The 21,607-nt window shown below is 40.4% G+C and overlaps 1 protein-coding gene across 2 annotated transcripts; it reads left to right on the forward strand.

The window, feature by feature from the left end:
• Positions 1–331: 331 nt before the first annotated feature.
• FGL1 (fibrinogen like 1) lies at positions 332–21,393 on the forward strand. Of its 2 annotated transcripts, none has more exons than XM_084879248.1 (8): positions 332–453; positions 6,607–6,686; positions 9,079–9,259; positions 15,058–15,217; positions 15,470–15,567; positions 15,852–15,940; positions 16,111–16,298; positions 21,044–21,393. In XM_084879248.1, the coding sequence occupies exons 2-8, from the start codon at positions 6,615–6,617 to the stop codon at positions 21,201–21,203; spliced, it is 948 nt and encodes a 315-aa protein (XP_084735374.1). In that variant the 5' UTR covers positions 332–453; positions 6,607–6,614; the 3' UTR covers positions 21,204–21,393. The 2 variants fall into 2 exon arrangements, with proteins under 2 accessions (XP_084735374.1, XP_084735373.1); XM_084879247.1 differs by lacking the exon at positions 332–453 and adding an exon at positions 487–2,168.
• The last annotated feature ends 214 nt before the right edge of the window (positions 21,394–21,607 follow it).

Genomic DNA, 21,607 nt, shown 5'->3' on the forward strand with positions numbered 1-21,607 from the left:
ATCTTTATAGGTAAAACTTTGTTGTTGTTATTATTAGTACTATAAAGCAAAGCTTCAATGGAACTTTGGCTTTACTTAAGCTTTAAGGAGCATTACTGAAATTAAGCAAACCACAAAACTTCTCTGAGTGAGAAATAACCAATAATAAGAGGTTAAAAATCAGAGTTGTGTTTTTGTGAGGACATATTATTGTATCTTTCATAAAAAGTCATACAGATAGGAGAAAAATATCAGAGTGTTGGGATTTGTCCTTGAATCTCCTCTTTTAGTTTTGCTTCCAGTTAAGCTGATTTCCTCACATATTTGTTTCTGGGTGAAAGCCAGAATCAACATTGTCCGTATTTCTAACCAAATAATGGAGAAACGATGACAAATCCCGATGCAGTTAGAGGATCCCACAGAGTGGCCAGACCTCGCCTGCGCTGTGTCTGACTCGGTTCTGACTCTAACAAGGTATTTAACCTCTCCTCGCTTTGGACATAATTGTGATAATGCTCATTTATTTCAGAGATGTGATATTCCACAGAACTCAATAAACAACCGTCAGCTACTGACAGAAGTCAGGTCAATGAGAGAAAAAGCTGCTTCTGCAGCTTAGAAAAGAGATTTCGAATTCTGTCTCCTTCCCATTCCCTGTACATTATGGATTAATTGAATGGGAATTTGATGTGCATAACTATATTCGAAGTTTCATTATACAAAGTGGGAAATAATGGAGCATTTTATAATTTCCACTTCAGAAGTAAAAACTTCAGAAATATTTTTATTTATTTCTATCTTTGGGGATAAACTCATTTAGACTTGGAAAGCTTTCACTGAGTCTAAATTCTTGGGATAAATTAGATACTGTTATTTTTTATTTTTTTAAAAAGGAATAAAGTTGGAAGAAAATAGCATATAAACAATCTCTAAGTCCATGTCATGGGTAAATTTTGAACTGTTTTACATTAAGAGTGCAGTCCATTTGTGAATGCTAATTTATTAAATATGCTTTCTTTGATAACCTTTCCTTTCTTTTAAAATTTCTTGTATCTTGTATTTTTTCTGTAATAGCTCATTTAAAAAATATCATTTTTTGAAGTTTTACATGCTTTTATAATTGTGTTTGGAAAAGTTACATATCAGCTGTTGAACTTTTACGTTCCAAACTTAAATTTAATCCACTATAGTCAACTAACTTAAAAAATTTTAGTGGGTAAGAAATTAGACTTTATAGACTTAGACTAGTTTACTCTACCAAATAATACAGTACATCAAAGAATAGCCAATTTAAACTATTTTACAAACATGAAAACTTTTGAAATAGCCCAAAGCAAAAATATTGTAAAAGAAATACAACTAGTTGCATAGTAAAGAACTAAATAATCTGATATAACTTTACCACAAGCCAGATTTGCAGAATAATAATGGTCTACACTGATGAATGATAGAGACCAGATTTTCAAAGCAAGTTTCTTAATACCTAAACATTTCTTCAATATTGTAGAATGTGGTTAGAATTAGAAATGAGATTTTAAAAAAAGAAAGAAAGAGAGAAATGAGGGCCCTGCAGACTTAAGATAGCCTCAGGAACTATTCCAAAGGTGGTGAAATTAACATAATGACTATTAAGATGTACGTGACATTTTGAAATGCCTTATTGTTTAAGGGTCTAAAGACTAGAAGCTGCCTCCTTTCTCTGGGAAAAATCAGATTTGATTATCTTAATGCCAGTGAGATAGGAATTTCAGGACACCAAGATGCAGAGACCTGCCAAAGCATTTCTTTGGCCTTTTATTTTACAGCAGATCTAAGGTACAGCAATGTGAACATATGTTATATAGTTTCCTAGAGCACTTTCAACACTGTTACTTATGCAACAAGAATCGGACTCAGACATAGATATAAAAATATATTTTTTAAAAGCTGTAGTTTCTTTTCTGTAGACATCCTGAGGATTGATTCATGGCAGAACTATAAGATTCCACGTGTTGACTATGTGTTAGCAATTTTTAAATATATTTCAATTGATTTATATTAATGTCCTAGTAGTCCTGCGCACGAATTCACGCTCCAATAGCTCTCTGAGGGGCCTGGCCACCCTGCATCCACTGCCCGGAGGCGCCCTGTGTCCCAGAGGCCCATCCATGGCTGGGCACTGATTGCTTCCTCGTTGCCGTGGCGACAAAACAAGCATTCCACCAGGCTGCTCAGGCTGCCTGCTCAGCGGCCACCCCTCCCCCCACCCCTCCCCCGGGACTGGGGGACTCTGGCAGGGCTAAGGACTGGGCGCCGCCATCTTTGTGACAGAGTGATGGTTAACTTGCATGTTACCCTTTTATTATATAGGACTCACATGGAGGCAGCATTCATATAAAAACAGGCTGTTACTAAATTATTTTCTTTCATTATATAAACTGCAAATATTTTGTTTTTAACTTATGCCTTCTGGCAAAAAAGGCTACGATGATTTCAAGTGTGTTTTTTCCATCTAACCAGCATGTATTCATTTGAATCATATGAAATTTCCAATTTTGTAGGTCAAAAAGGCTCAAACATATGTCATTTCATATCGTTCGATTTAATATATTAAGAAAGGAACAACTAGGCACTAAAGAAAGAGACTCAGGAGATTCAAGGGGGCTCTGGAGTAGGGTTTTGTGAGAAAGAAAACATAAATTCATGAGTTCAATCCAACTAAAAGTGCCCACCTCCTCCTTAACCCTTACTTTCAAAAATACACTTAGCCCATTGTTTTCCCCTTGACCAAAATAAGGGTAGAGGAGGAAGTACATCAGAATAAACAGACTGCAGATTTATGGCAAGGAAATGACATTTTCCCTCCTGGGGAATATTTTCTGCAGAGGCAATGACTTCACTTTCATCTGAGTTGCCAAAGTAGGGTAGATGCTGGGGAAGACAACAATTAGCAAGCTGTGGCCTTTGCCCTCAAAAATCTCACGCTAAGCAAAATAGCTTGGATAAAGGGAAACAGTTGGAGAAAGACGTGAAAAGCTGACTAAACGACAATTCCGTTACCTGGCACGGGGCCTAGAGCACAGCAGGCATGCATACCATGTTTACTGAGTGAATAAATGCTATATTGGTACATGATCACAGCGGGGGAAGTTATTAATTTTTTCTTGAGGGGTGGTCTAGTTTAGTTTTTACATTTAATTACAGATGGTGTCATGTCCTCATAATTTATATTGTCTTTAATTTCCGTTTTAATATTTATTTTCTGTTTTTTTCCTCAAAGCATCGCTTTGCCGAGGCAGCTGTTTTGTTCTCCCGCAGCGGTTAGCATGGTGCTGAGCAGATAGCAGGCCATCAGTAACTGCTTGCTGATGCTACCATTCCCTAGGACCGCTTCGGCTTCGGCACAGCTGTCTCCTCTCCCGCCAAGTGGGCCTAATGTCCCTTTAAAGAAGCATGTGGCTCAAGAGCAAATAAGTCACAGCCACGTTCAGGAGTGAGAGGGATGTTCAGTGGAGAAGGCCAAGTAAGAGGGCCTCTACTCCTCGCTGCAGCCTCTGTCCCTGTAGACAGCAGGGATATTCAGAATGTATGGAAAATAAGACCATAATCTATAATAATAAAAGCGTAATATGCTAATTATACCGGACGTCCTTCCGGACAACTGTCTGGACAAAGCCGGGCTGCGAGGGAAGCCCAGGTCCCAGGTACCAGAGGGAAGCCAGTGCCAGGAGTCGGGGGAAGGAAGGCCTGCTCTTGCACAAATTTCATGCACCGGGCCTGTAGTTAATAACTGATAATACAAGAATAAACTCTGTGTTTCAGGTACTCACACATGTAAGTCTACTTTTGCCCCATGCTGCATGTATGTAGGGAGGGAGGCCAAATAGAGTGCAGGTTGGGGGCAAGCCTTCAAGGTGGAAAGCTCAATTGCTTGGTCCTCCATACGCCAGCTGTGTGAGCTTAGGGAAGTGACTTAACGTCTCTGGTCTATAATTAATTTATTTGATGAGGATAACAGTACTTGTCTTGTATGGTTATTTGAAGATTAATTCCTAGGTTTATAAAATGCATAGCACAGTTCTAGGTACACAGTTATAAAAATGTTAGCCAGAAGTAATCATGTATGAAGTAAGGTTATACAGTTATATCTAACAGACTCTTTCTTACTCTCTGTAATGCACACATATCACATGTTCTAAAAATCCATATTGTATTTTACAATGCTTCCTAAGAAGGTCATGCATGCTGTTTGTGACTGGATGTAAGCAATGCCTCTCCCATTCTGTAAGTATTTTGTTTGGCCCCAGGAGGACTAAGAACTACCTACTTTATTACCGTAGACTAAACATGTTTTGTCTATTCAGTCTTTAAGCAATTGTTTCCCAATCTTTGCCAAATGTTGCACTCAGAGAGGAGTCTAAAAATTTTCAAGGAATGGCTGCCATCTTACACATGATTATTTAAAAGCTGCCTGAGAGAAATGGATAGCCAAGTTTAGGAACCATTTACATAAAGAATGGAGACAGAGACACATTAAAAGGGCCTAGTGATCATAGCTTCTATAAGAAAAAAAAAATTGGCTAACAAATGTCAGTTGATTCCAGTTTTTTTATTTCAACAGAAACCATATGTTTACAACTTGTTTGAAGCTAATACAGATATTTCTGTCCTTCTGAGGATAGCTTCTAATATGTATAAAAACTCACTACTGCGAAACCAGTTTGGCTCAGTGGATAGAGCGTCGGCTTGGGGACTAAAGGGTCCCAGGCTTGATTCCGGTCAGGGGCCTATACCTTGGTTGCGGGCACATCCCCAGTGGGGTGTGCAGGAGGCAGCTGATCGATGATTCTCTCTCATCGATGTTTCTCTCTGTCCCTCTCTCTTCCTCTCTGTAAAAAATCAATAAAATATATTTTAAAATAAAATTGGCTTTGAGTAAAAACAAAAACAAAAACAAAACAAAAAACAAAACAAAACAAACAAACACAAAAAAAACAACTCACTACTTTCCTGGCAGGTGTGGCTCTTTATTTTACAGCCCTTAATACTTACTTTCAAAAATGCACTTAGCCCATTGTTTTCCCCTTGACCAAAATAAGGGTAGAGGATCTATGTCTACCCTATGACAGCACCAGTTGGTTGGTGTTATCCCAAGCACAAAGGGTTGCAAGTTCAATTCCTGGTCAGGCACTTGCAGGATTGATCCCCAGTGGGAGGCAAGCAGGAAGCAGCAGATCGATGTTCTGCTATCACATTGAGATTTCTTTGTCTCCCTCTCCCTCCCTCTCTCTCTCTAAAAATCAATAATAACATATTTAAAAACAAAAAACAAAAACTCACCACTGGCAGCATACAGAAGTTAATCTGAGGATGGGCAAAATTTCTCCTCCACAATTTCCAATAGGGCCTAAAGATTTTATATTACCTTGGGAGTTTGCCTAAACACTTAGACATGAAGGCAAACGATGTACATCACCTTCTATTTGTTGTAACTTTTTCCTTCTTCTTTTAAAAAATAAAAGCTGTCTTCCATATACAAAATGAGTTACTATTCATTTTGCACTTATCATATGCCAGGGTATCTTAAAATCTCACATCAAAATTGCTGCAGTCCTGCAAAGTAGGAATTGGGATCTCCATCCTATATAATAAAAGGGTAATATGCAAATTGACCCTAACAGCAGAATGACCACTTGACCAGTCACTATGAGGCACGCTGACCACCTCTCAGTTCCTTTCCCCGCAGGCAGGCTCCCATCCCCTGATGGGGAATGCGGAACCGGGGGTGGGTGGTAGGAAATGGGGTCAGCACCAGGCCAAGGCCCCCGCCCCACCGTTAACCCCATACACAGAGGGCAACCCATGGTGGGGGCAGGGCCAGTGAGTGGGCAGGAACAGCCAACTTCTCAGCTCCCTCCACTCCCCCCACTGTCAGGCTCTAATTGCCCAATGGCAAATGTGGAACTGGGAGTGGGTGGCAGCGGGGGGTGGAGCAGGCTGCCAGCAGCTGGGGAAGATGGCCCTGATTGCTTAGGGACCGTACCCATGCACAAATTTCGTGCACCAGGCCTCTAGTTTTAGAGATAAAAAGCCTTGTAGTAAAGTGCTTGAGGCCACACACCAGAAAGCATTTCAGCGAACATCTAGCCAGGGGTCCTCAAACTTTTTAAAGTGGGGGCCAGATCACGGTCCCTCAGAGAGCTGGAGGGCCGGACTATATGAACTACTAATCCCTACTGTAACACCTTGGCTGCGCTCACTGCCCAAAAAACCTGGCGGGCAGGATCAGACTCCCCTGGGGGCTGCATGTGGCCCGCGGGCTGTAGTTTGAAGACCCCTGAACCCTTTGTGTTGTGCTAACAGAGCCTCTGCCCTTTCAGCAACAGTGTACAAGCAGCGTGTTCAGACTGCCCGCAGATCCAGAGTCCCTCCTCTATATTTGCAGTTGAACAGGCTTGATTCTATTAAAGGTACTGGGCCAGGATCTGTCCTGGGGGGAAGCCAGGCAAAGTCCAGGAGAATTTCCTCGGCGACGCTCAGGTGACCTGGAACTGCATCTGACCTCCTGGATGGCCTTGAGTCTGACCCTAACCCTGCCCCCATGAAAACTTCACAGACAATAACTTTATGAAAGTCTTGTTCTTGCAGTCCTTTCCATGGGGAAAATGGCGAAGATGTTCAGTTTCATCCTTGTTACCACTGCTCTGGTAACGGGCAAGGCCAGCTGGGTAAGCTCATAGAAAGACTGTTGTGTCTGTAACGCCTGCTTTGACCTGCATGTCATTTTATTTTGCAGAAAATCTATAGTAAGTTGTGAAACTGAAGAACTTAATTAAGGGGTGGAGACGAAGGTTTGTGGCAGCACCTGCCACATAGTAGGTACTTACCAAGTGTTTAAAAACTTTTTGAAGTAAAAAAATCAGTGTTGACAACAAATCAGTAAACTCTTTAAACTACTTGGGTTATTTGGGTGATTACCTAACATGAGGAATTTAAAACTGTCCATTAAAATGGACCCTGAGCTTTCTGCTATTGAACACTGTTAGTATAAGTTAGGCCGATTATTTGAAAGTAATTACCATGATCTCATGCCTTCCTCCATTCATGAGCAAAAAGGTGACAATTCTCGTTTACTCACAGGCCTGGGAGAAAGAAAGCTGCTAGGTGTTAAATAAGCTTACTAACACTGTATGTCAGGTCTCAGGAACATCTAACAGATTGAACAAACTTGCCCTGTAATCCCCTCCGTTATTTTTAAGTTGCACATAGTCCACTGCATTAACAAGATCACAAACTATTTTCCACTATTAAAAGCCTCACGGGATTCCAGACACCATCAAAAGTCTGTGCTGTTCATTTTTTTTTAGACGGGGGGACTCAGGGGGCTACGAGGATAAATCAAAGAGAATAAACCAGGAACAAATAAGAAATAGTCCTACCCAGCAGGAGGGCCTTGTATTTATGGCATGAATATGAGGTAGCCCATAAAGACGGGGACAGGAAGTGATGCAAATATAAATTGGGAAATACTATATCAGACTGCTTGAGAAAATAATGTATATAAAAGAAGTGTGAAGCATCTTACACAGTAAAATTGGTAATTTCTCAGAAGTAAACATTGGCTTGTACCGCAGGAGATCATGACATTGGCTACAAATAGAGAAGTCAAGGTAAAAATGGGGGGGGGAAATGGTCTTTTGTCCTCTTTTTTTTTTTCTTTTCTTTTTTTTTTTTCCCCACTCCCCCTTAGCAGGGCTCCCACATTGAACACTCATGAGCTTTATTGCAGCTTCCTGGCCTCAGTTCCTCTTCCCGGGAGACCCAGCTCTGCGAGCCTCCTTCCCCATCCACCCACCACACTGGCTTTCTCTTTTGAGGATTTGCTCAGTCAGATGCCACTTTAGAAAGAAGCTAATCAACTGTCTCACATGCAATATGCTTGGGTTACTTGCCTTTTTATTTTTATTTTTTAAATATATTTTTATTGACTTTTTACAGAGAGGAAAGGAAAGGGACAGAGAGCTAGAAACATCAATGAGAGGGAAACACTGATCAGCTGCCTCCTGCACACCCCCCACTGGGGATGTGCCCGCAACCAAGGTGCATGCCCTTGACAGGAACTGAACCTGGGACCTTTCAGGACGCTCTATCCACTGAGCCAAACGGGTTTCAGCTACTTGCCTTTTTAGAGTAGATAATGACTTACCTGGAAGGCTCAGGCTCCTCCCATGCCTTCTTAAAGTGACTGAGGAAAAACCGATAAGTAAGCAAAAACTTAAAGTGAACCCAGTAGAATTTTCAGCAACAGGTAAATGGGTGAGAAGTTCAAGGATATGAGAGTCTAAATTTTAGACTCTAAAGTAAGCATTTTTAACAAAGGTGACCCTATGTCTAAGAGCATAAGTGTTCAATGATAATATGTTTAAAACATATTAAACATTTCGGGCGCATCACGAGCATTCTCATGTTTTCATATTACCCAGTGTTTTACATAAATGTTAAAGGCACACCTTAAAATTAAATACCCATTGCATTTTGCAGTTATTTATTACACGTTCTTATAAGCTAATGTATTTTTAAAGTATGAATCTTCGTACAACGTTTTTTTGTACTCGTTCAACAGAAACTTCCCTGGCCTCTAGGTAAAGCTAGCAATAAAACTACTGGTGTGCAATGTGTTAATATCGAAAGGTCATTCACAAGCCTGGTTCATTTCACTGGTAAGAGGCACTTAGTGTCCTGTAGAGATCGAGAATAGAAACCTGAGCTGGGTTTAAATCTTGACTTCTCTTGCCCACTGGGAATTCCTCAGCAAGTTTCCTCATCAGGATGGAACCCATCCCCACATCACGGAATAGTTATGAGGGTCAAATGAGACAGTGACTCTAAAATTCTTAGCGTAATCATCAGATTATTTTATAACATTTTTAAGTTCAAGCACATTAACATACACCATGACTTCTTATCCTTCAAATAACTAATAGTATTAGAAGTTTTAACGATTTCTGGTTGGAATAATATTCTGAAGTGGGAATTTCAGAATATTATTGGATCATTAATTTATCCAGCTTACCAGGAGCATTTATTTCCCATGAGGACAACATGCATGTTACTTTGCAGGCTCTTGAGAACTGTCTCCAGGAGCAGGCGCGTCTCAGAGCCCAGGTGCACCTGCTTGAGACCCGGGTCAAACAACAACAGGTCAAGATCGCTCAGCTTTTGCACGAGAAGGAAATCCAGCTCCTGGATGAAGGAGTGGAGAGCAGTGTCATTGACCTTGGCGGCAAGAGGCAATATGCAGGTCAGAATCTATTTTTCTTTAGTGTTTCAATAGCTTATGTAAACCCACGTGCAATGATGATGCTAATCATTTGATTACTTCAGATTTTGCTAAAGAGCTTTTTTAATCCAGTAACCAGCAATGTAAGTATTATATCAAATTTAAATGTCTTCCATCATATTTTATCCTATTTTCTCTGTTATCTCTACAGGGGACATTTAATATCAATATCGAGGATTTCTATTGTTTAATAAGAGATCAAGACAACAGATTGCTTAAATATCAGTTTGCAAATGGCAGATTATATTTGCAAAATCTTGCAATTGAGCTTTGTAAAATCAATATTTTTATTGATTTTACAGAGAGGAAGGGAGAGAGTTACAAATATCAATCAGCTGCCTCCTTTACGCCCCCTACTGGGGATCTAGCCTGCAAGGTGCATGCCCTTGACTGGAATTGAACCGGGGTCTCCAGTCTGTGGGCGAATGCTCTATCCACTGAGCAAAACAGGTTAGGGTGAGCTTTGTTTTTATTTGTGTCTCTTTTCTTGGTACATTAACACAGTATTTCCTCCTGAAACTCTGATGTGCCTTAGGAAATAAGTAAGGTAACAGAATAAATGTTTGGAAAAGGAAAAGGAATGAAAATTATTTAGGAAAATAAAAGAGTTGTTTTACGTGTATATTCTATAGTTTGGTGACTTCCCTTTTCATGAGGCCAGTATTTCCCCATAGAAACACAGCACTGAACATATCACTGTTACCTTCAGAAAACTGCTCACCTGATTTCCTCCAGGCACCTTTCAAAGTCCACAAGCAACAGTTGTAAGACCTCACTGGGCCATTTGGGCCGATCATTGTGGAGGACAGAAATGATTCACAGAAAAGGGGATCACCAGCATGGTCAGAAGGCCATCTGATTGATGACCCTGCCTCATGGGATGAATTCTGTCCCCTTTCTCCCAATCTTCACATTAAAGCCCTAACTCCCAGCACCAGGAATATGACTATGTTTGGAGTCAGGGCCTTTGAAGAGGTGATGAAGTGAAAACAAGGCCATTAGGATGGGCCCTCATTCAATCTGACTGGTGTCCTTCTAAGAAGAGGAAAGTTGGACCTACGGGGAGAGACCAAGGATATGGGTGCACAGGAGAAAGACCATGGAAAGACAAAACAAGAAAGCAGACGTCTGTTAGCCATGGAGAGAGGGTTCAGAAGAAACCAAACATACGGACACCTTAACCTTGAACTTTCATGCTCCACTACTGTGGGCAAATACATTTCCGTGGTTTAAGCTTCCCAATCTATGGCATTTTATTATGGCAAGTTAATGCTCCTTGCCTTGCCTTAGATATCAGCTTCTGGCCCAGCAAGGTAACACTCTTATAAAGAAAGGTAACTGGCCGAAAACCAATTTGGCTCAGTGGATAAGCGTCAGCCTGCGGACTGAGAGGTCCCAGGTTCGATTCTGGTCAAAGGGCGAGTACCTTGGTTGCGGACACATCCCCAGTAGGGGTTGTGTAGGAGGCGGCTGATCGATGTTTCTAGCTCTAACCCTCTTCCTTCCTCTCTGTAAAAAAATCAATAATATATATATATATATATATATATATATATATATATATATATATATATATATATATATATATATATTTAAATAAGAAAAGTAACTAGAAATGCCTTGAGTCAGAACTCCCAAGGACTGTGAAACCAGACAGGCAACCCATAAAATTAGCATGTGTTGGTGAAGCTGACTCTAATGAAGGAAGCCTAGAAGGATCTTTGTTGCCAGAGCATCTTCCTAAAGGACCAGCCTGGATCTGCCCTCCCTGGATGTCCCTGCTCTTAGTCATCCAAACACACATGAACAGTCTATTTTGAAATGAGGGTTGTCCTGCCCATTGTTTGAAGAATGGATTGCAGCCCTGATAGCAGCATGTCCTCCGGCGAGTTATTTAACTCCTCCATGCCTCAATGTTCTCAGCTGTAAAACGAGGATAGTAACGGCTGCCAGTTTATAGGGTTGTTGTGAGGATTAAGTGAATGAAAGCATTTAGAATTGTGCCTGCCACACAGTAAGTGCTCACGGTATAGCTATCATTTTAAAAAAACATTTCAAAGGTAAATTTGTGTTACACAAGAAGCCGAGTATAAAACTGGAAGGGGTCCCGACAAAATTGAGCAGATTTATGTATCGTATCTATTTCTCTCCGATCTAATTTCCTAGGGGCGGATGGATGTGAAGTCCTTGCCATTAAAATTATTTTTTTCTTTTAAGAGATATATTTTTATTGATTTCAGAGGGAGAGAGAAATAGAAACATCAATGATGAGAGAGAATCATGGATTGGCTGCCTCCTGCACGCCCCACACTGGAGATTGAGCCTGCGACCCAGGCAATGTGCCCTTGACCGGCAGTCGAACCCAGAACCCTTCCGTCCACAGACCGATGCTCTATCCACTAAGCCAAACTGGGTAGGGCTGCTATTTAAATTTGATGCAACTTCCTACATGCCCTTGAATTTGCTGCTGTCACCCTCAGCCCCTGGTGCTCTGTCTTTAACCCCTAGATCAGAAAAGGGATCAGAACTGAGGGAGGAGGTTAGAGGAAGTAGTAATGAAAACCTCCAGTGCATGATCAAAACTAGAGAAAAGGGAAAAATGAGAATGGTGCAAGAAAGAGAGGGGAGCCCAGCCAGTGTGGCTCAGTGGTTGAGTATTGACCTATGAACCAGGAGGTCACGGTTTGACTCCGGGTCAGGGCACATGCCCAGGTTGCGGCTCAATCCCCAGTAATTGAGAAACATCTAGTGAGAGCATCAGTTAGTTGCCTCCCACATGCGCCCCCACCAGGGCTGGGGAACCTGCAGCTGAGGTACATGCCCTTGACCGGGAACCGGGAATCAAACCCAAGACCTTTCTGTCAACCGGCCAGTGCTCTAACCCTTGAGGAAAACCGGCAAAGGCCTCCTGGCCTTTTGAAATGCCTTTAGTTCTTGGCTTTAAGCTCAGCCTCCATGCTGGGACAAGAGGAAAAGCCCATTTGGCAGGTTGTCATATCCCTTTATGAAAAGCTTAAACATTCAGACTTCCAACATGGTCTGTTTTCTGCATGGTCAAAGGAGGTATTCACCTCGCCCAGTTTAATGCAGTGCTTGTCAAATGGGGCAGGAAGCCTGGGCTTCACTCTAATATTTTGTAAGTATCAAAAAATCTTTTTCTTTTTTTTTTAAGTCCCATGAACACAGAGCTCTTTAACCCTGACCTCCTGCCTATTCTCCAGGGGGGTTGAGTGACTCAAAACATTTTGAAAATTACAGTTTTAGTTAATGTTGAAAACCCTACTCTGTTAATGGAAGTCACATGTCCTCATGGTAGGCGACTATCTTATTTGATATAATTAATTTTGCTACAGGCGCTTACTCCATTTATATGTTGGGTGTTGTTCTGTGTTGGTTATTTTTCCCCTGCTTGAAAGCTTTCCCCTGGATCTTAAGTTGAAGTTGACATTTTCCTCTGGGAAGAAGAAATTAAAACACACACACACACACACACACACACACACACACACAAACAAACTAACACTTGGCATAAAATAAAAACAAATAGGAAATGTTGGTTGAAAAGTCCATATTCACAAAGTTTTCCAGATGCAAACATTATAGCTAATTATTTCCATATTTGCCTGGAAAATAGTCTGAACCTATGAGACTTTACTATTCAGCATTTTGGTAGGAGGTTAAATGTAAGCAAAAAGCTTTCTTAACAAGGAAAGTTAAAATCTGCCTTCTTTAATGAAAAGTGGCCTACAAGATGTAAGCTTTTGAACATTGAACTAATTTTAGGTAATCATTTACAGGACATTTCTTTATAATTCAGCAGTATCAAGAACACTTGTGTTTCTGAATCTCAAAAATAAACATGTGAACAAAGCTTAAATCATTACAAAGATGATCATCTCACCAAAGCAATAGTGTGTGATTCGTTTCAACTTGGGGAGGGCTTTAGAAAGTGACCACGTTTCTTTGTTTCCTTTCTCTTCTGATTCCTATCGCCTACTCAATCTACTTAAAGTGGAGTATATGCTAGTAACAAAGCAGAGTTGTAGACAGTTCGTTGTCAAAACAATGAAAATGAAGAAAAAACTTAAAAGTATGCTGAAAGGACAGAATTATCCAATCAGGAAGATAAAACTTTTTTTTTTTTTAAAAAAAGATAGGAAATTAACAAAATTGTAAGGGTAAAATTTGAAGGTTAGTGATGTCATAGTATAGTCTTTATTCAAAAGTCTGTGAATGAGTGTTCTTGAAACAATCTCTGTATAGTGACCAATACAGTACTTTACCTTAAAACATAGATTCCTAGGCATTTAAACCATAGCTTAGTTTGTATTTGTCATATTCTTTTTAAAAATATATATTTTTATTGATTTTAGAGAGTAAGTGAGAGGGAGAGAGATAGAAACATCAATGATGAGAGAGGATTATTGATTGGTTGTCTCCTGCACCCCCCTACTGGGGATTGAGCCCACAACCCAGGCATGTACCCTTGACCAGAATCAAACTCAGGACCCTTCAGTCTGCAGGCCGACGCTCTATCCACTGAGCCAAACCAGCTAGGGCTTGCCATATTCTTTAAGTCTGCACAGATTGGCCTAAATGAGACCCAATGATATTAACTTGTCTCACCCTCAAGTGGTTTAAGAAACAGGAATCACTTTATAGTGACAAACTGGTAGCTATTTTTGCTCCAATGGTCAAAGAAATACCCTGGCTAAAAAAAAAGAATGCTGAGATAAGAATAGTAGAAACTTTCAGTTTTCAGCAAAAATATCTAAGAATATCTGGACTATTAGAAATGTCAGTGGTTTAGTAAAACATCTAATGAGACTGGAAAGTTGTAAGAATCTAAAAAGAAGATTATGATTTTATCCCTGCAAGTGTGGGTCAGTGGTTGAACATTGACCCAGGAATCAAGAGGTCGACAGTTGATTCCTGGTCAGGGCACATGCCCAGGTTTTGGGCTTGATCCCCAGTGGGGGTTGTGCAGGAGGCAACCTCAACCATGATGTTCCTCTCTCATTATGTTTCTATCTTTCTGTCCCTTTCCCTTCCTCTCTCTAAAAATCAATAAAAACATATTTTAAAAAATATTACTATTTTGAGTTCATTCCCAGATTTTCTGAATGGTTTGCAATGCTCCAAGTCAAGATAACCCATATGACTTGTTTGATGTTATAGTTCTACTTTTTATTTTAGCTTCAGAGGAGAGATAAGTTCCACTATTCTGCCTGATAAATCTGTAAGTTCCACTTAAATAAATGTAATCAACTGAACACACATCATTTAAAAAATTGTGTTCCACAAAAATTAGAAATGAAAAAGCAGATTCCGCCCTAACCTGTTTGGCTCAGTGGATAAAGCTTCAGCCTACAGACTGAAGGTTCCCAGGTTCGATTCCTTGGTTGCGGGCACATCCCCAGTGGGAGGTGTGCAGGAGGCAGCTGATCGATGTTTCTGACTCTCTATCCCTCTTCCTTTCTCTCTGTAAAAAAAATCAATAAAATATATTTAAAAAGAAAAAGCAGATTCCTATTTCACTCCATTTTTTATGATCATATCAGGGAGTCAGAGGATAATTAAATACTAAGGAAAGAAATGCTTTCTTAATGGACAAGATGCAATTTTAAAAAGCTAATTATCTATGTCATGTGTTTATCTGTCTCCATTGGTACTGAGTAATCTCATTCAGAGGCTCCCTTTTTTATTTTATTTTTTTAAAGACACATAACAAATGTTACATTAGCTTGTTTTGCAAACAGACTGTTCAGAAATTTTCAATGATGGATCTAAGCTCAGTGGATTTTACAAGATCAAACCTCTCCAGAGCCCGGCAGAGTTCTCTGTTTACTGTGACATGTCTGATGGAGGAGGATGGACTGTGATTCAGAGACGCTCTGATGGCAGTGAGAACTTTAACAGGTGTGCTGATTAGGACATAAGGGTTGATTTGGAGTAGCACATGTGAGATTTATAAGGGAGCTCTTTTCTCGTGTCCTACAATCTACTAATCAGACAGACTCTCACTCTCTCTAAGTAAGAATCCTGAAAGTGCATTAACAAATCAATGAAATACTGGGTGTGAGAGCAGCAGCGAGGGGGTGTGGGCACCTTGGGTACTGCAAAGGTTTATTTGGATTTTGCTAAAATCAGCTTTCACTTTAAATTCTGTAGGAACTGGAATGACTATGAAAACGGCTTTGGAAATTTTGTCCAAAAAAATGGTGAATATTGGCTGGGTAACAAAAACCTTCACTTATTAACCACACAAGGTAAGATTTGCCTAATATCATATTCATTGGAAATACAATGAAAACAACACTAAAATGTTTCTCTCTGAATCATAGACAATAGAGCTAATTCACAGACAGCAATGGCCTCTTTTGTGTAACAATTCCCTTTCTAAAATGTGGCGGTTTAAAGCTAAGATATAGGGAAAAAGAAACTAGGCCAACACTCTGTCCACTGAGCAGGACTGAATTATTTTAAACCTCAGTAAGTCATTGTTATTTAATACATTAAAAAAGAAACCACTATGATTTTTTTCCCCCCCTAGGAGACTACACTTTAAAAATCGACCTTGGAGATTTTGAAAGAAATAGCCGTTATGCCCAATACCAAAATTTCAAAGTTGGAGATGAAAAGGTACTAACATTCTCAAATAACAAATACCACCAATTAATGCGTAACACTTATAAGATGAACCCCGAAGTCAGTGAAAACATACATATACCAACAGAATTCTTTTGTTTGTTATATGAACCTACTTTTTTAATAGTCACAACTGACAGTAGAAATTGCCTCTGTTCCTTCAGGATTCCTATGAGTTGAATATCGGGGAATATTCTGGAACAGCAGGAGACTCGCTTGCAGTGAGATCTCACCCGGAGGTGCAATGGTGGGGCAGTCACCAAAGGATGAAGTTCAGCACATGGGACAGAGATCATGACAACTACGAAGGCAACTGTGCAGAGGAAGATCAGTCCGGCTGGTGGTTTAACAGGTTTGACGGGTTATAAACATAGGTGCAATGGCGTTGATGGTATCTCACTGTTGGGCATTAATTATATCTGTATGAGGTCATGTTGGTCTTCTTTGTAATACTGGCATTAAGTAATCATCTTTATTAGAATTCTTCACCGGTGAAGTATTTTTGAGTATTCGTTCATTGTGTATGTTAGCAAAGCAGGAAAAATATGTCTTAGAAATAAATCAAATGACTGTTTTTACAAGGATGTTTGTTCCTGACTGGTGTGTCTCAGTGGTTGAGCTTTGACCTATGAACGAAGAGGTCATGGTCAAGGGCACATGCCCAGGTTGCTGGTTTGATCGCCATTATGAGGCAAGCAGGAGGCAGCTGATCATTAATTCTCATCATTGATGTTTCTGTCTCCCTCTCCCTCTCCATTCCTATCTGAAATCAATTAAAAAAATTGTTAGCAACCTGAATTATGGTTCTGTTATCATAAACAGCAGGCCAAAAATTGAAAAAAGTAGGCATGAAGCCGAAATCGGTTTGGCTCAGTGGTAGAGCGTCGGTCTGCGGACTGAAAGGTCCCAGGTTCGATTCCAGTCAGGGGCATGTACGTTGGTTGCGGGCACATCCCCGGTAGGGGGTGTGCAAGAGGCAGCTGGTTGATGTTTCTCTCTCATCGACGTTTCTAGCTCTCTATCTCTCTCTCTCTTCCTCTCTGTAAAAAATCAATAAAATATATTAAAAAAAAAGAAAGTAGGTATGAAGAAAAAGAAAGTGTATATATATATATATATATATATATATATATATATATATATTTTTTTTAATATCAGGCCTTTTAGTAACCAAGTAGTTCTTCACCTCCCCCCTCATAAGAGGTGGCCATGTTATTGTTGTAAATTTTTCTGGGTAATAATACTTTTCAATTACTGTGACTTTCATTAAATCATTGAACCCAAGCTCCTCCCAATGCAGCAATTTCCTCTATCATATTCCTGAGACCTAGTTCCACTCTCTGATGGAACACTGCAATGTTACTTAATCAGCAAGCTCGCTCCACTACCGATTGTATTAAGTTGTTGCTTTTATTAACCGGATAGCTGCCTTCTTATACTTTGCCAGTGTTTTCCTCAGATAGCTCCAAAGTCATTGTAATTCCTTTTCGACGTAGGTCTTCAGGCTCTGGCTCAGATGGCACTCACTGTATTCCTCCACAGTTTCTCTTCCCTAGGCCAGATACCCCCAATTCCTTTACCTCTGCTCCACCCACAGTGGTTTCAGGACAGCTCCCTGTGTTGTAATCACACGTTTAAGGCAGGCATGGACAGTTCATACAGCCGTCCTTAAAGCAAGCTGATGGGCCTGGTCTGCAGAGCTGATGTGCTCAACCTTTGGGCAGCACCCCAGCTTTCAACGTCTTCTCTCTTCAGAAGGCAGGGCCACCTCGCAATATCTGGACATTTAAACATTCCATTATAGTATTGTGCATAATTGTTTCTGAAATGTCAGATTGTCCATGCAATTAAGAACAAGTTTCATAATCCTCATTTTCCACATTTTTGATGTAAGCACTTTTAAAAAATATATATATTTTATTGATTTTTTACAGAGAGAAAGAGAGAGGGATAGAGAGTTATAATAGAAATATCGATGAGAGAGAGAGTCATCGATCAGCTGCCTCTTGCATACCTCCTACTGGGGATGTGCCCGCAACCAAGGTACATGCCCTTGACCGGAATCGAACTTGGGACTTTTCAGTCTGCAGGCCGACACTCTATCCACTGAGCCAAACCGGTTTCAGCATGATATAAGCACTTTTAAAGCATTTAAGGATCACCTCCCATATAAAGTGGAGGTATGGGAGATATATGTTAATTTTCCTAAAACCAGGAGCGGCCTCATTAGGAACATCTGCTATTGTGAGGTTTTAGAATTGTATGGCTAGGGGTTGTAGGTAGGGTCAAGTTAAATCTAAGTAGTTGTAAAGCAGTATTCTCTCTGGACTTTGCTTTGCTAAAAGTTCGAATATATTTACCTTTTGGTCATCTGTAAGGGAGCTGAAGCACATACAGCAGTGAGAAGGGTCAGAGAGACAAAGTTTATCTTTCCTACTTAGAGACTCAGAGGCAATGATAGTCCTTTCCCTAGCAATCTTCTTGTTCTTTTAGAAACCATCTTTGGTCACCTTCTCTTTTCTCCTCTTCGCGCCCCCCCCCCCCCATCTTTGTAAGTTATGTAAAACTTAACTATAATTCACAAAATTGCAAGCATCCCTTCATATTTACTTTTGAACAGAATTCCATATGCAGACATGGCAATTACATTGGTTAATATTAGCATAAGATCAAAACCATGTGTCTGCTCAGTTGTTCGGCTTGTATTGTGTCTGAAAGATGCTGGCAGACATGTGAGCCTGGGCAAATACATTATCTACCTGACTTTAAAAATAGGGCTTCAGGGAGCACAAAGGCAATTCAGTGGTTGGCCACCCAAGGAACCTGCATTATCCTTGGACTCAGAGGAGATGAGAGGGCTGTGCAGGTGGGAAATCAGAAAAGCTGGAGAAAAAGCCAATTATTTCCATAAGTTTAGTGTTACTTCTCCCATGCCTGCTACGTACTACTGTAGTCTAACTTTATCAACCTCTTCTTCCTTGTTACTTTTTTTCTGTCACATAGATTTTCTTTTATTTATTTATATTTTAAAAATATTTTTTAAATTGATTTCAGAGAGAGGAAGGGAGAGAAAGAGATAGAAACACCAATGAGAGAGAAACACCATGGTTTGGCTGCCTCCTTCACACCCCCTACTAGGGATTGAGCCAGAAACCAGGTCATGTGCCCTGACCAGAATGGAACCAGTGACCTCTTGGTTCCTTTGTGGACCCTCAGCCACTGAGGCACACCAGCCAGACTCGATGCAGTTTTAAAAACACAGTACACTATTGACACTTCAAATTTAATGTACTTTTTCGATTAATTCCATCTACTTAGATTAGGATGACTTTCAGGGTGGTCAGCAGGAGTGAATTATCAAGTGGGTGAATGATCCAAACCAAGCACTTAGCATTTATGGGCAAATTATATGGTGTTTTTGTTTGTTTGTTTGTTTGTTTTTAATTCAGGAAGACCATATAATTTGGGTGCTTTCCGTAGATATTAGAACTATTCTTTGTGAATGTTCTCTTTACATCCTATTGCCTGACATCTTTTTAAAATATATATATATTTTATTGATTTTTCACAGAGAGGAAGGGAGAGGGATAGAGAACTAGAAACATCGATGAGAGAGAAACATTGACCAGCTGCCTCCTGCACACTCCCTTCTGGGGATGTGCCAGCAACCAAGGTACATGCCCTTGACTGGAATCGAACCCAAGACCCCTCAGTCCACAAGCTGATGCTCTATCCACTGAGCCAAACACGTTTTGGCGCCTGACATCTTTTCATTGGTTATATCAATAAAGAAATACACAGCAGTTCATTTCATAACACTGTACATACTCTTAGTCCATGCCAGGGACAAAGTCTAGATATATAAAAACCAAGTGACCGGAACAATGGAATGACCGGAATGACTACAGTGGTCAACTGGCCTGATCCAGGACCCGATTGGCACCCCCCTCCACAACCTCATGGCTCCTCCCCCTGGCCAGTCTGGCCCCCTATTGGTCCCCCACCCTGATCAGAGGTGGGGCCAACTGCCCATGGGCTCTCCTCCCCCACACCTTTCCCCCTTGGCCCAGCCCCCATTGGCCCTCATCAGGCTGGCCAGCCAGACCCCACCTGTGTATGAATTCGTGTACCAGGCCTTTAGTTTATAGATAGTAAAGGAAGAAGGGAGACTTTTTTAAATGCATGATAATTGCCGAAACTGGTTTGGCTCAGTGGATAGATCGTTGGTCTGCGGACTGAAGGGTCACAGGTTCGATTCCAGTCAAGGGCGTGTACCTCGGTTGTGGGCACATCCCCAGGGGGGTGTGCAGGAGGTAGCTGATCAATGTTTCTCTCTCTCTCTCTCTCCCTTCCTCTCTGTAAAAGATCAATAAACTATATTTTAAAAAATAAAATAAAATGCATCATAACCTAACCACTTTACCCAGATTGAAGCAATATATTAGAGTAAAAAATTAATTCAGTGAATCTGACAAATAATTATTGGTTGTCAGCTGGGAAATTTTTATTTTATTTTATTTTATTTTTTTATTTTTTGGGGAAAATTTTAAATTGTGGGTTTAGTCTTTGTTTTCTTATTCTTGAGGTTAAAATGTTGATATGCTAGCGATTTTTACAAGCGGAGGGAAAGAGTTGGAATTACGAAAGCGGCGTCTTGGCAGCAGAGGGATGAATGTGTCAGTGCAAATTATAGGGGGGCGGGAGCAGTGGTAGATAGAGCACTCTGCCCCACCTCGCTGCGTTACCCACCGCCACGCTTGCCAAGGCCGAGGACCACAAAGCTCGGCCTTTGTTAGCTTGTTTTTCTTTTTTGTTTAAAGGCTGTTAATAACAGAAATGCTTCTTTATCAATATGCTCACTACAACTGTCCTGACTCAGATCCTCAGACTTGTTATGGTGCTAAAATCCACCAGTTTTTTTTTTTTTAATCCATCTGTTGTAGGAATATCTTGGCTTCTGAAAACTGACAAATATTTCCTTGTCTGAAATGGAAGAATTCATAAAGATGTTTTTGATCATTTGTTAGCAAAAGTCTACAGGGGTGCCGGCATGTTTTTCTGGTCTGATTGTTCTGTGTTTATGTTTTCTTCCACTAGGTGTCACTCTGCTAACCTGAATGGTTTATACTACCGAGGCCCCTATAGCAACACAACGGACAACGGGGTTGTCTGGCACACCTGGCACGGCTGGTGGTATTCTCTGAAATCCGTGGTTATGAAAATCAGGCCAAACGACTTTATTTCAAACATCGTTTGATCGTTCCCCCTGGGGTTTTCCTTCTGCAAATCATGTTGGTGTAAAGTGATTTGAAAAATAGCAATTCTGAACAATATACATGGATCATGATGGTCATTGTTGCGTACTGCTTTTCATTCTCACTTGTCTTTGTTACTTAGTGTACAGAAATTGTATGTAATACTCACCAAATAAATGTAGATTATGTTAATATTGACTGTGTTCCTGTGTAAAAAGGGATAGGATGAGTTGAATACAAAATTTAAAAAGAGTTAAATAAAAAGTAAAGAGCATAAAAGAAATAAAAAGCATAGAATATATGCCATCTTGAGAGCTAACACAAGCCTAAGTACATACCAAATTAAGTATGAATGCAGTTGAATATACACATTAAAAAATCCAGCAAACAATGGATTGCCAGATCA

Source organism: Pipistrellus hanaki (genome assembly GCF_964339955.1).
Source record: "Pipistrellus hanaki genome assembly, chromosome: 3".
NCBI classification, from domain to species: Eukaryota; Metazoa; Chordata; class Mammalia; order Chiroptera; family Vespertilionidae; genus Pipistrellus; species Pipistrellus hanaki.

What these genes read in the sequence shown, in the direction of transcription:
- FGL1 (XM_084879248.1), top strand. Translation starts at nt 6,615, where the DNA reads ATGGGGAAAATGGCGAAGATGTTCAGTTTCATCCTTGTTACCACTGCT. An exon ending in TAACGGGCAAGGCCAGCTGG is followed by an intron (nt 6,687 to 9,078) that starts GTAAGCTCATAG and finishes GTTACTTTGCAG; the next exon opens with GCTCTTGAGAACTGTCTCCA. An exon ending in TCACTTATTAACCACACAAG is followed by an intron (nt 15,568 to 15,851) that starts GTAAGATTTGCC and finishes TTCCCCCCCTAG; the next exon opens with GAGACTACACTTTAAAAATC.